The sequence below is a fragment of the Labrus mixtus genome, chromosome 9 (assembly GCF_963584025.1).
Source record: "Labrus mixtus chromosome 9, fLabMix1.1, whole genome shotgun sequence".
In the NCBI taxonomy this organism is placed as follows: Eukaryota; Metazoa; Chordata; class Actinopteri; order Labriformes; family Labridae; genus Labrus; species Labrus mixtus.
In genome coordinates, this window is record NC_083620.1 from 23,333,294 (window position 1) to 23,354,404 (window position 21,111).

Genomic DNA, 21,111 nt, shown 5'->3' on the forward strand with positions numbered 1-21,111 from the left:
TTTTGTTGTGACTAGGTTTGTACCTTTAAATGCACTCAGGAGGAATTCTTTGTCCTGGTGAATTACATTACATTACCCACAGTCATAATATGAGTCTGCTTACCTACAGAGATATAAAAGGCAAAAATATGTGCTTTGACCAAAGCTGAACTGTAATTGTTGTACCATGACACTGTCAAGTATTACTCAGCCTTTAGTATTAATAATATAAGCAAAGAGTTGAAGGATTAAAAAAACATGGAGCTCCTCAGGAAGATTGCATGAAGCTCTCAGCTCCTCTCATGATTTCTGCATTAATACAGGGTGACAAAGGGAAGACTTGAGTCTCCCAAAATTCTTCCCTGCCTCACTGGCGCTGACTTCGATACGCTTGAAGTGGCTTCGCGAAACCACCCGCTGATGTTAATACAGCAGCCTGCTGTTGCCCTTGTTTTAACAAGCTTGAGAGGAGAAGTGGGCTGAGGACAACTGGAGGCAAACCACTTCCTGATGTGGCATTATGGATAGGATTTTTGAGGATACAGCTGATTGCTTAAATTGAGAGTGAAATGATAACACTTAAGATGAAAACTCCATTGATCCCCGCAGGGAAATTAGATCACTGAAAAAGCAGATAGTTATATCATCTATGTGGGAAAAGAGACAGAGGGAATAAGTATGCTAATAAGGTGCCAAATGTTAAACTTGTAGGGGGAAAAAAACCCAGGTAAAATAGCAGAAGCAGCTAAAGAAGAAAAATAGAGAGCAGGTGTTGCTTTCTTTTTGTCGGGAAAATAGGAGTATAGTTTATATTTATAGATTTGTAAAGGTATTTGCATTCATGTCTTCTTAATTACTCTAAGTAAGGATTACTGAAGGATAAATATGTGCTATAGGTGAGGATTAGAAAGCATAAAACTGCAGACTTCACATAATCAAATAGGATAAAAAAGGATTGAGCAAATGAGGCATTCAGGAAGATCTAAATTAGTATCCCAAGAACATGGTGTGCAACTGTGCACTGTATCCACATTATCTAAACAAGCCATATGTTCTAACCACAAGTGTAATGGTCTGTAGAAAAGCAATGTAAAAACTACACCTCATCAAACTGACTTAAGCAAATGTTATAGTGTCTTACATTTTGTGGTATTCTCAACACCTTAATGTTCAGTACAGCCTTCCAATTAAGAAAACAAAAGAAAGCACCTTTATGGTCCATTACCACTGCTTCAGTAGTGAAGATGAACTTTTAGAAATCGGAGGATGGGTATAATAGCTTTGTGCGGGTTACTGAGCTCATGCTAAATATCTCAACATCCTTAAAGAGAGGTCTCGTTCCAGGACACGGGGCATGTGTCATTATGATCCGCCATTCTTCAGCTCCCATTGACCTTGAGCATAATGCCGCTTCCCAGCAGACTAATGTTGCCATTATCAACACACTGTCCGGCCAAACCATCTGCCTGCTGCACACATCACCCCGCTCCCGCTCTCCTCACGCAGAGACAGTTCCCCATGCTCACTTCATAATCATTACCGCCAAAAAGCCCAGCCAGTTCAAATAAACATCAGCTCCAACTATCCCACTCCTTCCTGTTATTAAAGGCTCGGTGCTTCGTTAAGCTATGTAAATGGAGATCGACTGTCTTGAATAATGCCTGGGATAAAATAATGCTCAGAATCAATCATAATTTAGTAATTGGATATTTTTGGAGGGACACTTGTGTAATCATAAATAGTCAGTTGGAAAATGGATTTTCTCTTTACCCTTGAAATGTGAGAATCATACCCTGGGCTACGTAACAATCACAGCATGACCTCTGAGGAGGCCTTGTAAGTCTTACTAAAGTGAAGAAACTGATCCCCACTGTACCCTGTAGGCAGGGTCCATATCAGTCCTCCAGCTCACAATAAGCTCTTATCATAGCGGAACAGAAGTCTCTGACAAAATCCTTCAGGGAGAAATTGAAATCTTTAAAAAAAAAAAAAAAAAAAAAAATTACACTTAAACATACAAGGTCTACAGCACAATTCAAATTTTGAAGTCTTGTGTCTTGAGCTAATAGTCCTTACAGTTTCCAGTCCTGTACGATTTCATAGTAAAACCAAATGGTGTTCTTCTGTTTTCTTGTTCCCACATAAAGAAACTGGTTGTTACTTTTCATGCAGTTACTTGGACATTTTTTTTCTGTTTCATCCCACAGTTCTTCAGTGGATTAGTGACATCTGGAGGAGCCTTAGCAAGACTATACATGAAAAGCCCTCCAACCCTGACACAAATAGTGGTCTTTCTTTTGGATTAACGGCACAAAGTTTTATGCAGAAATAATAGTAATTTCACTTGTTTTCACTATCCAAGCATGTAAATTGCCTTATATTATTCACTGGGTGATTTTCTGAGGAAGAAAAAGGATAAAGGGATTTCAGAGACAGAGTGGGATGCAAAGCAAATATCAGAACTGCTGAACAGAACTGATGAAGAAATGTTTTTGGTCTGGATCATGTTTGTAATCACAGATTAAATAGGTATTTGTGACACTGTGAAGAAACCCAATCATTCCTAATAATAAGTAGAAAATATCTGTCATCTTTGTTTTCTTTTCTTTATATTTGATGAAAGAAAAAGTAAAATGTGTCATCTTTCATATTTCCTTCCAGGCAGGACAAGTATTTAGGAATAGTTTTCTTGTAATCACTGCTCTGCTGCAGCCAAAGATAGGCTGCAAAAAAACATATAGAGAGGCAGAAAATAATCTAAATTTTTCAATGTCCTTTTATTTATTGACAGTTTATTCTAAGGAAGCAGAGCCTAGAATAATAACATCATGTTTACAATACTGCTGCTACCTTGGAAAGAGAGTCCTTTGCAGAAAATCTCTTGATCATGCCAACTCACACTGCAGGTACACATTGTGGATTTGTCAAAATACCCTCAGGTAGATACGCTTAATCTTTTTTTTCGCTTTTAGAAATGTTCAAACGGCATATTTTCCTGTGGAGCTTAAGGTAGAGCACAGCTGAGCCTTCTGTGGCCCCCTTTTGACTTATAGCTGCAACGTTCACGCTTCATCTGCATGGCTTCTGAATCAGAGGGCTGCAGGATATTATCTTGAGAGGTGTTTTGCCTAATCATATTTGATAAGATTAAACAGATCACTCAGACTTCCACTTGTGACAGGGCCAAGTGGAAGTTAGAAGAAGTCAAATGATGTGGAACAGGGAACATGAGCTTGTGTATCCCCCTGGATGCATCACCATGCCATTAGGCTAGATGAATGTGTACAGTCAGATACAATTCCCTTGTTTGCTGCATGAGGGCTTCCACTTTGCGAGGCAGCGGCTCCACTGTTCGAATCAGGCCGCATGCAAGCCCACAGATTGATGACTGAAACAGGGCGGCCGACTGTATTTTAAACTCATTCATCCACACAGGCTCATATTCTCTGTGGTGCATCTTTAAATAGCCTGCCCAGGGATTGTCTGTCTGCCATTTGATTTATTCTGTGTTATATTTTTAGATCTAATTAAAGCAAACTTTTCTGTATTGTTTGGCAGAATTTTGAACTGTGCAGGTTCTGGAGAGTACATTAAGGGAAACCTTGTCTTGGGTCGTCTTTTGGGGGGGGGGGGGGAGGGATAAAGCCAGTACCTGTGGCATAAGGTATGCAATAAATAATGTGCCATCTGTTTGGATTTGAGCACTTGAGATTCTTCCAATGAACTCACCAGAGGCTTAATTAAAGTTGGAATATTAGATAGTGGGGAAACTGATGTTCCTCCAATAAAACGACAGCTTTAGGAAATTCTGCCATTTGATAACGGAGATAAAAAAAAATTTCTTTGGAATGAAAAGACAGAGCTGCACTTTTATTGAAGTGTTGATCCTTGGAGGTTATAAAAAAACATCATTTTGACTCTTTTTAAAGGGGTGTCTTTGTAGTCGTTTAATCTATGAATGTACTGCAAGTTCTTTCAGATGCTAGTTTTCATGTTTCTTGGCCGGTCTAGAATTCCCAGTTAATGTGCACATCTAATAGTAAATGTGTTGTACGTGAACGAGCTGGCTCTTTTGAACGATGGGAGCCGGCTCCCGTTTGAGACCTGGTTTCCTCTTTTCCCCGGCAGAATAAAGGGAAGGGATGATCTTTTCTCCACACTACATGCGCACCAGGCACTGACTGTATGCTTTGTCAGTGTGTGTGCCAAGCGACCAATCGGAGATGATGACAGGAAAGAAAGCATCAGGAGGAGGGGGGGGGGGGGTGAAGGTGTTCAGAGCATAGAGTGAGACAAGAGGAGCTCAATGTAGAGGATACCAAACTTGATGTAAAATAGTGTAATTCTGGGAATGATATCGTTAAGCGTCATTACAATTAATAATTTTGTAAAATACATGCAAACATATCACTCACAGGTCAAATCATGGCTAAATTTGGCTGATTTAGTAAAAGCCAAATGAAAAGCTGCTGCGCTGAGCCGAATGTTCTGAAACAATAAAAAGAGTCATGATTCCCATTGCTTGGATCTAATGGATGCACATACGGTAGTAAACGATGTACAGGAAATATATTAGGAGGAGACGCGCTGGTAGCTAAATGAATAATTAGCAAGACAATGACTGGATAACGAGGCTTCATTTTAGAGATGGAAATAGTGTGTCACTGGCTCATTGTAACCTTTTACCAAAAGCAACAATGCCTAACTTTTGCTATACGTGCTGTTGGAAGAATATAAGTTGGCAAAGTTGACGTGTTTCTTAATGGTTGAAACCTTGCTTTAATCATTGTTTAAGTGTGTTAATCATTTAATATTAAAGCACTCCTGGGACCGACTGTGAAGTCCTCATGGACATCTGGATGAGGCTCTACATCTTTAAGTAATGAGCAGAGAGATTTATTTGTGTGTGATGGGTTGAACAAAAGTTAAAAGGTTTCAAGAAATTAAAAATAAAACAATTGCAACTACATATTTTAATGAACATAACATAATATTCCTTCTCCAGTGATTCAAAGAACAAACACTCTACACTGCAAACAGCATTTTAATGAGTAAACATTGTATAGAAAAGGTTCTGACTAACGGCTGTGCTGTGCCTAAAGGATGCCAGCTGTCTGGATGTGGGTGGACATCAAGTATTGGCATCAGCTTCTTTATCATCAAGGTTCTCCTCTCCCTCCTCTGGTCGTTTCCTTTTTCCTGCATGTAAAGAAGTGCCATTGGACGTCATTGGTTTAATTGCAATTGCTAAAAATAGCATTAGTAATAGAATTAATGCCTGCTACACATGTAATCATATTCACATAATCTCAAATACACATTTCCTACATTTAGACGATTAATCATCCTGATCACACTAATCTGAAAGTGTCATTAACCAATCAATGCAGAAGAAAAGCATGAACTACATTGTTTGAACGGGGTTAAATGTAGTCATAACTTTTGCAAACAGGACTAAAGCCTGCAAACATTTTTAATTTACTGGTTTAAAGAAGAGACCACTTCTGACTGACAAATACACCCATGGTTCGTTTATGAGTTTAAGAGAAGCTGTACACTTCAGCTTCTCTATTTTCTCAAAATACTTTGATGGTAGACGTGATATTTAAAAGCCTTTTGACCCCAGCTGTCAGTTTTTCATGTTTACTTTAAACATAAAAAAAAACGGTTTGATTTGTCCACTAGTTTATGGCAATGTCTCCGAATCGATCATCTTAAAAAATGTACATGCTGAACAGAAAAATCCAGTAACTCTCTGTCAATAATGCCTGTGAATGGATAATCAGAAATCAAATTAACCCCTGCTCTGCTCTGATTACACATTGGCACTTCCTGAACCCCATTTTAAATGTTTTCTGCATTTAAGCACTTGCTAAGATAAATTGCAAACGTATAGCACAGATCTTGTCTTGATTTATAGTGGTGTAGCTTAAGTTAAAGAGTGCATACAGAAAGAGGGGGAGACCCTGTGGACTTGCTAAGGCTTGAATACTTCCTTCGCAGAGTGCCAGTTGTCTTTGTGATGCCAGTCAGTGTGATGGTGAGCCTCAGGGATTACTCCAGACAGACAGCTCAGTAAGACAACTGATTAAATAGTGGTGAGAAGAGGGAAAATGTTTAATTCAGCCATATTTAGTATTCATGAGATGGATAGCCATACAAGAGTTCACCTTGAGGGGTCATCAGGAGAGAAGGTCCAGAATCCCAAAGAGCTGCCAGGCCAAGTTTCCACAGAGCACTTGGAAACACAAACTGATTGTGTTTTTAATTGCTTTGATTATCAAGTTTACTTTGGCTGAATTGAAAATGGTAATGCAACACAAAGCACATTAACAGAATGATATGCTGTGAAAAGGAGTTCGGTTGTGCAGCTCCTGTGACATCGTGATGAATTCAGAATCACTGCACAACTCCAACGGATACAAATGAATACAGTCTTCATACATTCAATCTGATGCATTCATGCATTACAGTACACATTAATATTCTTGCATTCATGTTTCATGTCACAAAAAGAAAATGAAAAACGTGTGCACGTGATTGGCTGTGTTTGGAGATTGTATCTTATTATAAATGTAATTTACTGCCGATGTTGCAAATTGTGTTGTTTCATGCTATAACTAATGCTCCTTAATAACAGAGTACAAATGTGCCACATCTGAGAAATAACTATTTGATAAATACATATCCAGAAAGAAGAATTCCAACTGTTGATTATTTCGGTCACATTGAGGAATATATTATTACAAGGAACACTTTTTTTCTGTCTTTTTTTTTTCAGTCAGTTTCTGAAAAATAGGAGATAAAGCCGCTGTGGTGTGAATCTTTTTCGGGACTTTGAAGATTTCTCAGCATAGGTTTGATGACAAAATCTTCTATTCTATTTTTGCAGGTTCAAGTAACTTAAAACAAATACTATTTGTATTAGGTCGGCTCTGTGAGAGAGTGCCAGTCATAGCAAAATCATGAAAACCCTGTGTTGGAATACCTCACTGTGACGTTCAAAACTAATTCAATTATATGCATCACCAGTTCAATAGACCTACAGAATTGGGTTATTGTCTGAAATGAAGTTTAAAAAAAGAGAAAAATACCAGTAAATCATGTGTGAATAAAGTTTAATGCGAAAATGATTTTCACAAAGAGTTGTTAAAATCGGCTTCACGAACAAAGAATATGATTTCTCAGTCATTTGCTGAGCTATTTACTCTGATACAGTTTTAACATATGATTCGTTTTTACTCAGCATTTAGAGCCGCCATTCGTATTTGACATATGTGCAGTATTTTTGTGTAGCATCCTCTATAGGCTTCTACATTAAAAAAACATGTTTCAGTGTCGACCGATGGCCCATTGCATCAAACATGTGAAGTGAATACATCTGTGGAAGGTCAGTATGGATGATGAGTTCCATGATGAGCACCAGCAGATCCGAGAAATGTTTTAAGTTGGAAAAGTTGATTGATTCACAAGCTGTGTTTTTTTCTTTTTCTTTCAATCTTTTCATGATTTCTCTTCTCTATGTCAGCCCAATCATAAAAGTACGCCATGGTCTTCTCCCACAATCTTAACCATTTTATGTACGCTCCCATCCCTTACTTTCATTCAACGTAATAATATGTCACAGAACAGTGCAATGCTGTGTGGCAGGTAAGTCAAAGTGAAATGAACATTGGCCCAACCTTCACCACCTGCATCACCTTGTCGCTGCAATTTTTGTGATCATGATGTCAGTGTCGCAGAGACCCTGATCAGAGGATACAGAATGACACTCCAGAGATTTCCAGACCGACTGTGCAGAACCTTGATCCACAGGCCCACCTCATCGACTTTGAAGCCCAAACTTCTAAGGTAGGCAAGATATGCATCATGCAGTAATAAGCCTCTATATTCTTCTATATAAAAAAAACTCAATATAGCTGATGTATATTTGGTGCAGCCTCTGAGTTCTGTTCTCAACTGTAATGAAAATAATGACAGGTCAAAGGGCTGACTCCCCTCTTACAGTGTTATAATCTGTTTTGGTATATTGTGTGGAAATCTTAGTCCTAGGTTTTTACCCAGAATACCAATACGGACAGTTATCAAAACACCTGTAGAGTTAAACGGTCTTGACTTTCAAAGTCAGCGTCCTATCGTTCATGTTTCCCTCTCTGGAACAAGCACTCTGGGTTTCAGTTTGCAGTACCAGCCAATCTAGAGGTAGCCTACTCATCCAACACAGATGCTGTACGCTGCCACTTTAAAGAAGAAGTTGCCAATTCCGAAGACAATAACAAAGCTGTTATGAAGTGGATACACTTGACCTGTTATGCTTGTATTGACCTGTATTGACCAGAGGTAGTGTTGATAACTTGTTCTACAGCTGTAACTACAGTGTACGTCAATAACACTGCTCAATTTCATTAGATCAATATGGAAGGAGTTTTTTTTTTACAAACAGATTTTATTCTATTTTCACATGTTACAAATAGATATCAGCTAGGATGCAGGGAGCAGATGGCTCTGACTAAGGTTGTTTTGCCATTTTCCACTCGTTTTTTTCATAGTCATACCTAAAGGCACAAATCCATCATAGGTTTTAGTGAGAATGGCAATGATATACTGGAAAATCACAAGGGCCACTCATCAGTACAGTGAATGAAGATGATTTTCACTTTGAGCAGAAGTAAGCACAGGAGCTCTAAAAGATTTTTTTTTTGTAAGCCACGAGTCATTCCTTGACACATTCTCACTGAATAAGCTCTTTGGCATTTTAAACCAATCTTTGGACATGTAGTCTGCTGTTTTATTTGTACATTTACAGTTCTGCAGTTATGGCAGTGAAGGACATTGGAGTCACATCGGAAAAAAAGGTGAAATAAATAAACAATTAAATATCTTGAAAGTCGTTTTTGCATGGAATGAAAGAAATGAAAGGTGTAGAGTAAAACGGGAGTGTGCCTTTATTTAAAGTGTCTTTACTGCTAGTAGTTCACTGGACATCCCTTTATCAAAGCTTTTCGATCATGGCAGGTGATATGTAAATGTAGAAACGTTTTTCTTCGGGACTCGTATCAGCTCCTCAGATGAGACTAAAGACCCTCATGATGGCAGATATACTAACTAGTAGAGGGTGCTTGAACATATTTAGTAATGCCTATATGCAAATATCAACCAAATGATTTGATTCAACTAATGTCAAATGTGTGTGTTTAGTTTAATGAGATATATTTGATCTTTTGATGGTAATGGATTTGTGAAATATTGATTGGATGTTCTTTTTTAAAAACTCTACTTCAGCAGTGAATCCATCAACAGCTCGGAGATGTTTATGAATGTGTTGTTTACCAACTTACAAGTAACAATTCAAAGAGCACGTCTGAGCTGCATCAGTCCTGGCTATTTATAGGAGGGAAGACTGTTGAGTCATAGCCACATACAGTACAGTACTTATGATGAAAGCATCAAATGACTGATTCACTTGAGAGACCTCGCTGCAGAAATTCTAACTGAGGAAGAGATATTAAACAGGATGAGGGGGTGGACGAGTTCGCTCATCCAGATTCTGAGTTTAATGTCTCGGGGGGGGGGGAAGCTGGAGCTGTGGATGCACCTGGGAGTGAACTCTCCACGATAAACAAACGAAAAAGACGACTCCTCCGAAGCATTTTCTGAAGAGGAAAGTTAGAAGTCTGACCGAGGCCAACATCATCTTCCTGAGGGTTGAGAGAGGAGCAGGACTAGCATAACCAAAACCAGCTGACCAAATCTTTTTTTTACAGGATAAAATAGCTTTATGCCTCCGTTGAGGATGAGCAACCCCTTCTCATAACCATCTCTAGATGTTGTATCTGTTCTTCAATTACCCATACTGATAAATGCTTTTAATGGCAAAATTATTGTAAAAAACAAAACCATATAATATATGACAATGCAATTTAGGCATTTTTGGAAAAACTCTGTTATTTTGTCTTATTGTAATGTAATGTGCAAGGGCAGAAAGATAGCCTTATATTTCCTTCTTACATCATGAAATATGTATAATGTTTTAATCTGCATGGTTGGTTTAAGGTTTTTTTTTTTTTTTTTTTTAAACAGTACTCATGATCCAAGTAACGGTTGATTTTCTTAACAAATCATAACTACCCATTGCTTATTCTTTCTAAGGTTCATACAGCATGTTTTGGATTAGGGTTATGCATACAATTGGTTTAAACCTGTCAGAACCAGTAAATCACAGGTAACGTCCACCTTTGATTATATAAGGCTGCCATCTACTGGGCAATGTAAACCAAGCACGTTCACAAACAAATTGAATCCAATACATAACAAATAAAAATGACACCTGTTCTAAAATGATGTTTCCTTGTGAGGTACTAAAATGTGCTTATTTTTATTCATTTGATCAGTAAATGTTTTACAAAGGCTAACCTGTGAAATGTTCACTCAGAGTTCAAACTCCTCTGAGGAGATAATGTTAGTGGTATCTGTTACAGCATTAGTGTATTTCATCAGACCCAATGTACAAGTCTTATAGAATTGACAATGGACTTTAAAAGGTACAAAAAAACAAGCCCTTAAAATATGTAAAGAGCGAACTTCACTGATTTAATGGCCAAAAAAGACTAAACCAAATAAGATCATCTTTGAAACGATAACCTTTACACTGAACTCCAAATGAAATGAAATCCACAAAAACCTTTCCAAATGTTTTTTTTTAATTATTAATTCCATCTCAGTCTTCGGGGGACTGAAAATAAGATTACATTTACAAAAATGGCACATATAATCCTTGATTGCACACAGCTTATCCAACAACCTATCAGTCTTAGAAAAGTGGAACTTTGGACTCTCTGTTGATATGTTATCTATAATGAAAAAGTGGAAAATCAACAGATTTCATAAACAGATATCTAACATGTTTACTATGTTGCCCAGTTAATGTTGTAGCAAACCTAAAAATCTGGTAATTGCCTGGTAGTCATACACAGTGGTGCCATCTGAGATGTATTACATTTACTAATATAGCTGCAGTCCTTGAGAAACTCCCAGAGAAAAACATCTTTAAATGCATCTTTAAAAAAAAAAAAACTCAATTAGCTAAAAGAAGTAAGATCTCTGTTTTTCTAATTGCGGACATGTTCTTTCAGCTTTTGTTTTATTAGGTCCCTGAGCTGCAGCCATAAAAAGGGGATTTATTTATCACTTATCTGCTCACATTCCATTTATGTGCTCTCATGTGAAACACAAAAATGCTCTAAAACTGTGATGAATACATTTCAATGTAAGTTCAATCTTATTTTCAGAAACAGAGACTTCAACGAAAAGGAACAAGTGTATTGTTCTGTCAGCTACCTCCCTTCAATGCCAAAATATATCTGAAAGATGTCACAACAGCCTTTCTCATTTAAAAACTGGTACAGCTGCCCAAGGTCCATGTGATTACCTCTGTTCCCATGGGGGTCAAACATCGCCTCTTCAAAGCCTGTGAATTTGCGCAGGGAGTCTATATCTTCAACAGTCCTGCTGTCCTCGCCCTGATGATCAAGGGGAATGTCCTCTCTATGTCGAATCATGATCTTCTTCCATGTCAGAACCTTCACTCTGTGAAATGGGAAAAAAAAGTTGGGAAAATAATAAACCTGGCACCTCAGCAGACTTCTGGCTGTGATGTCAGCTGCTATAAATAACAAAGTTCAAGCTACCTGGACCAGAACTCCTCGCAGGCCGATTGAGGACCTTCCACACACACAATGCCAGGCTTTCCAGGCATGCTAAACCCTGAAAGGCCTAGCTCCTTGGACCACTCCAGGATGTTCTTTCTCTTGGTCTTGTTGTAGATGTGGTGACTGTAAATCCACAGTCGACTGAACACTTCCTCCGAGTGTGAAGAAACAGTCTCCTTTTTAGAAGTTGGTGCTGCTGATAAACTCTTGTTAATAAAGAGCTGCAGGTTGTCTTTCACCCAGTCCACAGCTGAGAGCACACATACTTCCCCCTGGCAGTTTTCAAAGAGGTACGAGTTGAGATCCCCATGGAGCTGTGTCTGCTGGGCTCTGCTCAGATCAGAACACCTGGGGCAAGAATAAAATATGATTTAAGAAGCATCCAGAGAAGATTCAAGGCCTTTAAAACAGAATTTTTTAAATCCTAAGGCGCAAAACATCTAATGAAAATCCTGCATTTGCTAATTTGCACTATGACACAGAACGCCATAAATATAACAAATCTTCAAGAGGCTTGAAGGCTTGTGTATCAAGATGGGTTTTTTTTATTATAGATTTTTATGGAAAACTGCTAGTTTACATGGCCACTTGGTGGAAAGGAGAATAAACTGAAACTCTTCAACACAAGCTGCCTCTATTCATCAACAAAGTCTGATACATGTCACGCCATCCGATTAAAGGTAAAGATAAACTTTATTGATTCCCCCATGGGGGAAATCTTTGTGTTACAACAGCTCTAGAAAACAGGAAGCAGGAATATAATTATTAAAAATATCAAGAAGTTAAAAATCAAACATATTTACATCCGTTAAATAAAAAGGGTGAAAAAATACAATAATAGAATAATACAAGGATTAGCAATTACGCTATTGATTAAAACCTCCATAATATAACATATTTTGTGGTATGGGTACAATCATTCAGCTTTAAAATGTTCCAACAAGGCCATCTAAGAAGGAAATAACCTTTTACTTTCTTGCAATTTCACATTCTTTGTATGATTAGTCTGTTGCCGGTCTGCGTCTCTTCTGACCTCCCTAAAATTTCCATGATGGACATGATGTGTTATTTGGCCAATTTAACATTTTTTTGGATTATTATGCGTTTTAATTGTGTTTATTTTAAACCTTGAATGCAGCTTACCGGACTGTGATCTCTGGTAACACACTGGGATACTCGGATGGATAAGCACAAGATAGTATAACATCTCTCTAGGTGAAGAAACAAATACATATTTATTCATTTTGTTGTGTGTTAAAGACATGTTGAAAGCACAATGACATATTATAACAGTCCTTTTTTTTTTTCCAGTTACCATATCCATGCTTGCAGTGTCCAGCTTCTGTTTGATGAGAAACTGAGGTCTGGAGGGAGGAGGGCTGCCTGCTGTGTCTGAGCCCTCCACATACTCCCTGAGCTCAGCCAGTGCCAGCTGGTCTGTGATCTCCAGCTCCTCCTGGGTGGGAAACATGCTCATCAGCAGCTCTATCTCTGCAAGCTGACACTCAGCCCACTCCAAGGAAGACATGACGAGAACGACAAACTAAAAGAGACCCAGAGCAGATCCAAGTTTAAAGATATTGCTGCTTTAAGTTGCCTTTACGCCACGTTTTTAATGACACACTACAGCTTGGTTAAGTAATGGCATGTTGCCTGTTTAGCAGCATCTAAAATGTTGCTCCTTTAAGTCTTGTCAGGGGTGTTGCATCAATAAAATATAATTAAACACGCTTTAAACAGAAGCAGAAGAAGAAGCAGACTACCACATGTGCCTCTAGCGCTAAGCGAACTGCAGCAGTGTAATCGAGAGGTGTTTCAACTCGGACTACTTTGAGCGCTGCACACAGGAAACACACGTCGAACAAGAGAAACGGCGGCACCGCGTTTTGATCCTGTGTTCATGCATGTGTCAACTCGGGTTTTTTCCTATCAAATCAGACGAGAAAAAAATCAAAAACTTGAATACATTTTTGTTTATTACCTCACATTAGCTGAAGGGTAACATTTACCGGTAAAAGAAAATGAACTATGAGCGAAGTAGAAAAGTCATCATTACTAAGTAAACGAAACTGAAAACTCTGCATGTTGTAGGATTCGTTGGTGACGGTGAGTTGAATGGGGGTGAAATCTTATTACATTTTATTGTTTACTTCTGTGTAGTGTGTTTGTTCTGCTGGCTCTAAATCGTAATGATCAGATTTCTAAAAAGCCGGATTACTTCTGTGTTTGTTTTTTTTTAATTCACCTGTCGTTTTCCTTTACGTCAGGTTGAAAATGGGAAAGAAAAGAGGCAAGGACAGGACCTCGAGAGAGGAGGAGGAGGACATTGAGCTGTCAGGTAATAAAAGACATCATCACACCATAACCTGTGGAGGGCCTTGTGTGATTTTACCTCTCTCTCTCTCTCTCTCTTTTCTTTAAAGGTCCATCCTGCAGACACATCAAAAAGGGATCAGATCAAGCTCTCTTGAAGAAACTCTCTGGGAATTCTGATTGGACAAATTGCCAGGATTGCAAGCATGAAGAAAACAAAGAAAACATTTGCACCGACTTGCCAAAGGAGCCTGAAGAGGAGGGTGAAACAATAGCTGTTTGGATGTGCTTGAAATGTGGCCACAGAGTGAGTTAGTCCGACCGAGTCGTCGTTCACATTTTGACTTTATATCAATCGACTATTTGCTAAATGATCTATGCGTCTTTTTTTTTTTTTAAATCAGGGTTGTGGGCGCCACTCTGAGAACAAGCATGCCATCAAACACTATGACACTCCTCGGTCAGAACCGCATTGTCTGGTGATCAGTTTGGACAACTGGAGTGTGTGGTGAGTGTGTCGTCGTCACGGGTTTGTCATAATCACAGATGCTGTTTGAGATGAGATGTTGGTTTTTTTTTTACACGTGTCGCCAAACTCGCAGGTGTTACATATGCGACGACGAAGTCCAGTACTCCAGAACCGGACACTTGGCTCAGCTGGTGACCAACCTGAAAAAGTTAGCGTCCGCAGATCCTGTCAAGAGACCTCAGAAAAGTAGGTCCCGTCGGGAACGTTTAGACGTCCCTGTCCGGCGGTTCAGTTTGAACCGTCAGATTTGCGCGACTCCCCTCGTCATGCCCGCCTTGTTGTGTTTGTGTTTTTACGTAGGAGTGAAAGAGGAAGACGACTCGATAGAAGATGAGAAAAAGGTAGAGACTGTAAAAGTAGAGGAACCTGAGAGCAAAGAAAACAAAGACCGCCAAAAGAAAAGCGTCAAGAAAGAGAGTGTCGGGAAATCAGAAAGGCCTGACACATCTGAGGACAGTTCTGTTGTTTCAGTGAAGGGGCTGAGCAACCTGGGAAACACGTGTTTCTTTAATGCAGTTATTCAGGTAAGATTGTGCTCCATAAGATGCCAGGCTTGAGAAACAGTTGAATTATTTTTCATTGCTGCCATTGTTTGGTTTTTTTTCAGAATCTCTCTCAAACACACCTCTTAAGACAGACGCTCAACAAAGTGACAGAAGAGAAAATGACTCTTCACGTTGAGCCCGTTGCCTCCTCGGAGTTGGTTAGTTGCCGTTAATGTTTTTGATGCGTCTAACTGTAAAGATGTTTTCGAAATTTTCCTTTTCCCCGCTGTGAAGCAGTTTACCACTCACCAGATTGTTCAAATAACGATTGCAGGAACCTTTCACCGTGCAGTTAGACCAGTCAGGCTCCCTGACTTTGGCTATGTGTCAACTGCTCAACGAGATCAAGCAATCCAAGAAGGGTGCGGTAACACCACGGGAGTTGTTCACACAAGTTTGTAAAAAGTGAGTGCAAGGACAGTAAGAGGATTGAGATGCTCTCAAAAAAAAAAAAAAAAAAGCCAGCGTCAATGTTTTAAATGCCGTAATCATCTCGTGTCTTTTCTGCAGGGCTGCCAGATTCAAAGGATTTCAGCAGCAGGATAGCCAGGAGCTGCTGCGCTATCTTCTGGATGGGATGCGAGCTGAGGAAATCAAGGTATGCATTCAGTTTACACTAATCCATCCATATTTCACATTTGGGACATATTTTCACTTAAAGAGCCCATATTATGCCCTTTTTGGGGTTCATATATTTAATCTATGTTCCTACTTTTGTACGTTCACAATAGCTAAAGTCCGAGAAAAGTGTCTGTTTTCATGTACTGCTCCTCCTTGCTCCCTCTACGCTCCGAGTCTGTCAGCTACGCTCTGTTGAGCCCACACTGTTAGACCCCACGTGGGCCAAGTCTGCTCTGATTGGTCTGCCGATCCGCTCTGTCGTTATTGGTCAGTTGCTCAGCACGCGTCTCGGAAATTTCAACATGAGCTGCAGGGCTTGTCACAACGAGCCAATGGGCTTAGATCAGTGATCTCACACTGACAATGACGTCGGACTGACACATTTTTATCGAGGGGGGCTAGAACCGAGCGTTACATGCGGCTAATGCTACAGCTAACAGGAGGACGTAGGAGAAGCAGCGTTTCCGCAGACTTTGAATTTTTGCACATAGATGTGCCTAAACATGCACAGGACACTTGGAAAACACACTGAAGAGCATATAAAACCAGAAAAGGCATAATATGGGACCTTTTAAAAGGGGCACTTCAGCTGTTTAAGCTCTGACATCAACTCATTCAAAATATAACTGAAGTCACAAATCAAGGACAGGTAAAAAATCTTTTCCCTCAAATGTTATGGTCTGACAGATTTTGATTTCGCAGAAAGCTAACCCATAGGTCGGATCATTTTCAAAGAGCAGGGGTTTAATAACAGAGAGGCTGAATTTATAAAGATTCTATAAAGTTGTTGTCTTTCTTATAACTGCACCATGTCTTCCTACAATCTAAATGTCGTGTTTCTCTTCTAGAGAGTAAGCTCAGGGATCATGGAGGTGTTAAAGGAATCTACAAAAAGCAAAGATTCAGAGCAGCTAAAGACACTGGTTAAAGGTAAAGTTCATTTTAATATCTTGCGATCGGTGTCCAACTCTGTTGCTTTTCTCTTTTTTTTTTTTAAACTGTGTTTTTGTCACACTTCTCGTGTTCTCGTTTCAGAGTATGAGAAAAATGGATGTCCAAAAAACTTTGTGGACCATGTGTTCGGTGGGGAAACTACTAGTACTGTAATGTGCCAGCAGTGTAAAACGGTATGTATTGTGGAAACAAATGCAAGATAATCCAATGACATGTTGATTTCAACCTAAATGGTTACGACTTCATTTACTTCAAGGTGTCGGTAGTCACGGAGATGTTTCTGGATCTCTCCCTTCCTGTCTCAGACGAGGTAACTTTTACTTTCTTCAAAGGGGTTTTGACCATTTTTAGGCATTTTGTTTTTGTTTTCTGTCTTTTACTTGTGCCCACTTGTGACCACATGCAGGCATACAGGAAGAAGACTCAGAAAAAAGGTCCTCAGAAATCCAGTGACTCAAGCCAGGAAGGCAGAGCCAGCCCTGCTTTGACCAATGGAAGTGATGGTGTTTTACCTGGGTCAGGCAGCAAGTACCAGCAGAAGAAAGCAAAGAAGCAGGCAAAGAAGCAAGCCAAGGTTCATCACTGACTTCATTCAGAAGATGCTTTTCTTTTGCCCTTAACGTATGTTCTTCATGGATGATTGTTATGTTATTGTCATTACTTTAACAAAAAAGTATTCTTTCTGTGTTTTCCCTAAAGCAACAAAAGAGGCAGCAGAAGTTTGACGGGCGAGCAACTTTGGAAAGTCTCACATCTACGGGCAACTCAGACAGCGAACAGACAGATCCTAGTACCGAAGCAAAGGACGGGGAAAGTGCTGAAAGTGAAATGCATGAAGACGAAAATCATGCGCAAACCAATGTGTCAGAAGACGATGCTAACAACCTTAACACGGTCGAGGATGAGAAGGAAAAAGAAGGGGAGGATGAGATGGAAAAAGAAGGGGAGGATGATTCTGTGATTGACTGCGACTCAACTATGTCGCCGGTCAGCAATCGTTTTAATGTCCTATCAGAAGATCAGCGCACAAATGACAGCATCGTAGACGACGAAAAAACGTCTGACTCTGACCAAGAAGCAGAAGAGGACACACAGCTGGTGAGTGAAATGGAGAAAGTAAGCCTGGACGACGCCTTCCTTGAAGGCCCGGCTTCCGTGGAAAAAGGCAGGGAGAGTGAGGATGAGCCGCTGGAGGCTAAAGAATACACCGTTGTAAGTCAGGACCCAGAGCTGGCCTTCCACACACTGGCTACCAGGATGAGCCCTGAGAAACAGGAGTGTTCAGTTCAGTCCTGCCTCTTTCAGTTCACAGAAGTGGAAACTCTCACACAGAACAACAGCCTGCTCTGTGTTACCTGCACTAAACGGCAGCCGAATAAAGACAAAAGTGGAGGTGCGTGTACCTGCATCTGCAAACTAAATTGTTTATGGTTTATCATGAATGTAATATTTGGATATTTTCGAGCAGCTCACTTTTTCTCTTTTGGGATGAATATATTTTATTGTCTTTGTACCGAGTGTAGGATCCAAGAAAAATATCTACACTGATGCCTTGAAGCAGATGCTGATCTCCTCTCCCCCACCAGTGCTTACCCTTCACCTGAAGAGATTTCAACAGGTGAGCTTCAACAGCATCTTTATACCTTCGATGAGGATCTCAGACTAGCTACATCAGTATCTTCTTTGAAATCACTTTTAAAAACACATTTTTTATCGTAAGGCCTTCTTATAATCCTTGTTTCATCCAGGATGTTTTTATTAGTTTCACTGTTAACTTTAGCCAATCTTTGCCTCGGTTGTTTCCTCTTTTCTCTGTTCATTGAATGATTGCTGCACTGTTGTTTTATTTTTCATGCTTTTAATAGGATTTTATTGTTGTGTATTTGTTGGGATTTTTTTCTTTTTTCTGTAAAGCACTTTGTGACGTTGGTTTTGATAAGTGCTTTATAAATAAACTTCATTATTATATTATTATTATATTATATTATTATTATTATTATTATATTATTATTATTATTATCCCATTGGCTGTCAGAGAAGGAAGCTGCCGTTTTAAACATAGTTGTGACCCAACTTAATGAGCGGCATATATTGTTGTTTGGTTTTGATCATGTCTTGTTTTATGGAATTTTAAAGAGATTGTATTGTTTCTTTCCCTTTTAGAATGGATACAGTATTTGTAAGGTGAACAGACATGTCGAATTCCCTTTCATCCTGGATCTAGCTCCCTTTTGTGGGGTCAAAAGCAAGGTAAATATTTAGATTACTAGCTTTTCATAAGTGTCATTATTGCTTGAGAACTATTTGTAAATCTATCAAAGTTGTGTTGTAATTTGAGTAATAAATTAAAAAAAAAATTTCCAAACAGAATGTGACAGAGGGAGATGCTCAGATCTTGTACAGCTTGTACGGTATTGTAGAGCATAGTGGAACGATGAGGTCAGGTCATTACACTGCGTATGTGAAAGTACGACCTGAGTGTCCTAAAACCCCTTCAAATGGTCTAACAGCACAAGGTAGGTGTTCTTGTTCATCACTATCAACAGAATAATGATTTGCTGAAACATTTTTGTATCTATCAATACAGTAATAATGCAGCTTTGACTATCTCCACTATAACATCTTCCTTTCAGGAGATGCAGAGCCACCCAGAGGATCTTGGTTCCATATCAGCGACACAAGTGTTCAGCCTGTGAGCGAGAGTAAAGTGCAGAGTTGCCAAGCCTACCTCCTCTTCTATGAAAGAATCGTCTAATCCACCTGTGCCTTACTTCTCAGGAAATGCAAACAGACCAACCTGCTGCTGCTGCTGCTTCAGCCGTGCAGCACGACAAACAGTTGACCAACCTTGGCCTGATTCGTCACAGCCTCCAACAGGAATGTGATCGAATTGTATTGATTATACAGAAGGGACAAATGAAAGTGCTGACTTTTGTTTTATCACAGTGGTGTAACACAGTGTTTCAAGTATCAAACAGAATTGATGTATGCTACTTCCAGAAAATATGGCAACATATGTGCTTAAGTAAAAACTGACATTTGGCAAATTGTAATAATGGATTTGTGCTGCAAAAAAAAAAAAAATTCAGGAGATGAATGAAAGTTGGAAGGATATTAATTTGTAAAAAGTATTTATACAACATATTTTTAAACAATGAAATGCTTAAAAAAAAAAAAAAAAAAAAGAAGTTTCTCTTGTGTTTGCTTTTCTGGCTGCACTGAGCATGCGCAGTGTGTTGCATTAGCTTCTGGTTCTGGTTGTCACATGACGAGAGCAAAGTCTGGCTCCGGATGGCAAGAACCGTCTCTTCCCAGAATTACCAATAACAGTGTTATTAAGTTAACATGACAGGTCAGTGAACGTTTGCCCTTTCTAAACGACTACGTAGACCTACAGTTACTATTAAAGAAAGTATTTGAGCTTTACAACAGGAGGAGAAGTGTTGAAGAGTTTGGTAAAGCTAACGGTGTGACCTAGCTTAAACCTTTTTGTTTTGGGATGAGGACTACTATCATTACATGCATATCGAAATGAAATCTTCTGATTAGAATATCCTGTTTTCCCTTAATGTGGATGATTGCGTTACGCCTGTCCGCCATGCTCAGTCTGGGTAACTTGGATTATCATGACTCAGCATTTTAAACTTGCTGCCCAGGTTAAAGAGTTCAAATAAATCTACTGGCTGCAGTGATCTTAAATCACAGATCATCATGAGTGTTTATCTTCTCAGTTTGTATGACAGCTGCTAATGCATTGTTTATGTTAGTAACTCAGTATTGTATTTAGATACACCATCAGGTCCGATAACTTATATTATCCAATGTAATGACGAGGTACAGTACAGTCACAGTGTCTTGTGTAAGGGCTCATGCTCATACAATACAATAGAATATAATAGAATTACTTTATTGATCCCAAACTGGGAATTTGTGGTGTTACAGCAGCAGGTTATACAAACACACAATATGAGTAAAAAACACAATATTAGCAAATCTAAACACAATATAATATTAAATACAAAGTAAATAAGTACTAAAATATATCAAAACTAAGAATGTGAATATATACAACCACGATTTAACTAAACATTACTAGATTTAAATATGGAAGATTAACTGTAAATGTGCAAGAACAGAGTCGTAAATGGTTGTAAAGATCAAATGTAAATGTGCAAAAACAGAGTCGTAAATGCTTGTAAATTAAATATGGAAGATTGAATGTAAATGTGCAAAAACAGAGTCGTAATTGGTTGTAAATTAAATATGACAGATTGAATGTAAATGTGTAAAAACAGAGTCGTAAATTAAATATGAAAGATTAAATGTAAATGTGCAAGAACAGAGTCGTAAATGGTTGTAAATTAAATATGAAAGATTAAATGTAAATGGTTGTAAATTAAATATGAAACATTAAATGTAAATGTGCAAGAACAGAGTCATAAATGGTTGTAAAGATCAAATG

The 21,111-nt window shown here is 38.9% G+C and overlaps 2 protein-coding genes across 3 annotated transcripts; one reads left to right on the forward strand and one right to left on the reverse strand.

Annotated features, from left to right (window-relative positions):
• Positions 1 to 10,961: 10,961 nt before the first annotated feature.
• On the reverse strand, positions 10,962 to 13,505 carry rwdd2b (RWD domain containing 2B). The gene is made up of 4 exons (XM_061046969.1): positions 13,003 to 13,505; positions 12,831 to 12,898; positions 11,667 to 12,035; positions 10,962 to 11,565 (listed from the first exon to the last, which is right to left on the reverse strand). The coding sequence occupies exons 1-4, from the start codon at positions 13,213 to 13,215 to the stop codon at positions 11,313 to 11,315; spliced, it is 903 nt and encodes a 300-aa protein (XP_060902952.1). The 5' UTR covers positions 13,216 to 13,505; the 3' UTR covers positions 10,962 to 11,312.
• Positions 13,506 to 13,573: 68 nt separating this feature from the next.
• On the forward strand, positions 13,574 to 19,788 carry usp16 (ubiquitin specific peptidase 16). 2 transcript variants are annotated; one of them, XM_061046970.1, is made up of 19 exons: positions 13,574 to 13,794; positions 13,957 to 14,025; positions 14,111 to 14,307; positions 14,405 to 14,508; positions 14,603 to 14,715; positions 14,830 to 15,053; positions 15,137 to 15,232; positions 15,349 to 15,479; positions 15,585 to 15,672; positions 16,544 to 16,625; positions 16,731 to 16,822; positions 16,906 to 16,959; positions 17,056 to 17,223; positions 17,349 to 18,042; positions 18,173 to 18,267; positions 18,813 to 18,899; positions 19,018 to 19,165; positions 19,283 to 19,341; positions 19,428 to 19,788. In XM_061046970.1, exons 2-19 carry the CDS (start codon positions 13,962 to 13,964, stop codon positions 19,683 to 19,685), a joined length of 2,754 nt encoding a protein of 917 aa, XP_060902953.1. In that variant the 5' UTR covers positions 13,574 to 13,794; positions 13,957 to 13,961; the 3' UTR covers positions 19,686 to 19,788. The 2 variants fall into 2 exon arrangements, with proteins under 2 accessions (XP_060902953.1, XP_060902954.1); XM_061046971.1 differs by having other exon boundaries at positions 19,283 to 19,571.
• Positions 19,789 to 21,111: the final 1,323 nt, after the last annotated feature.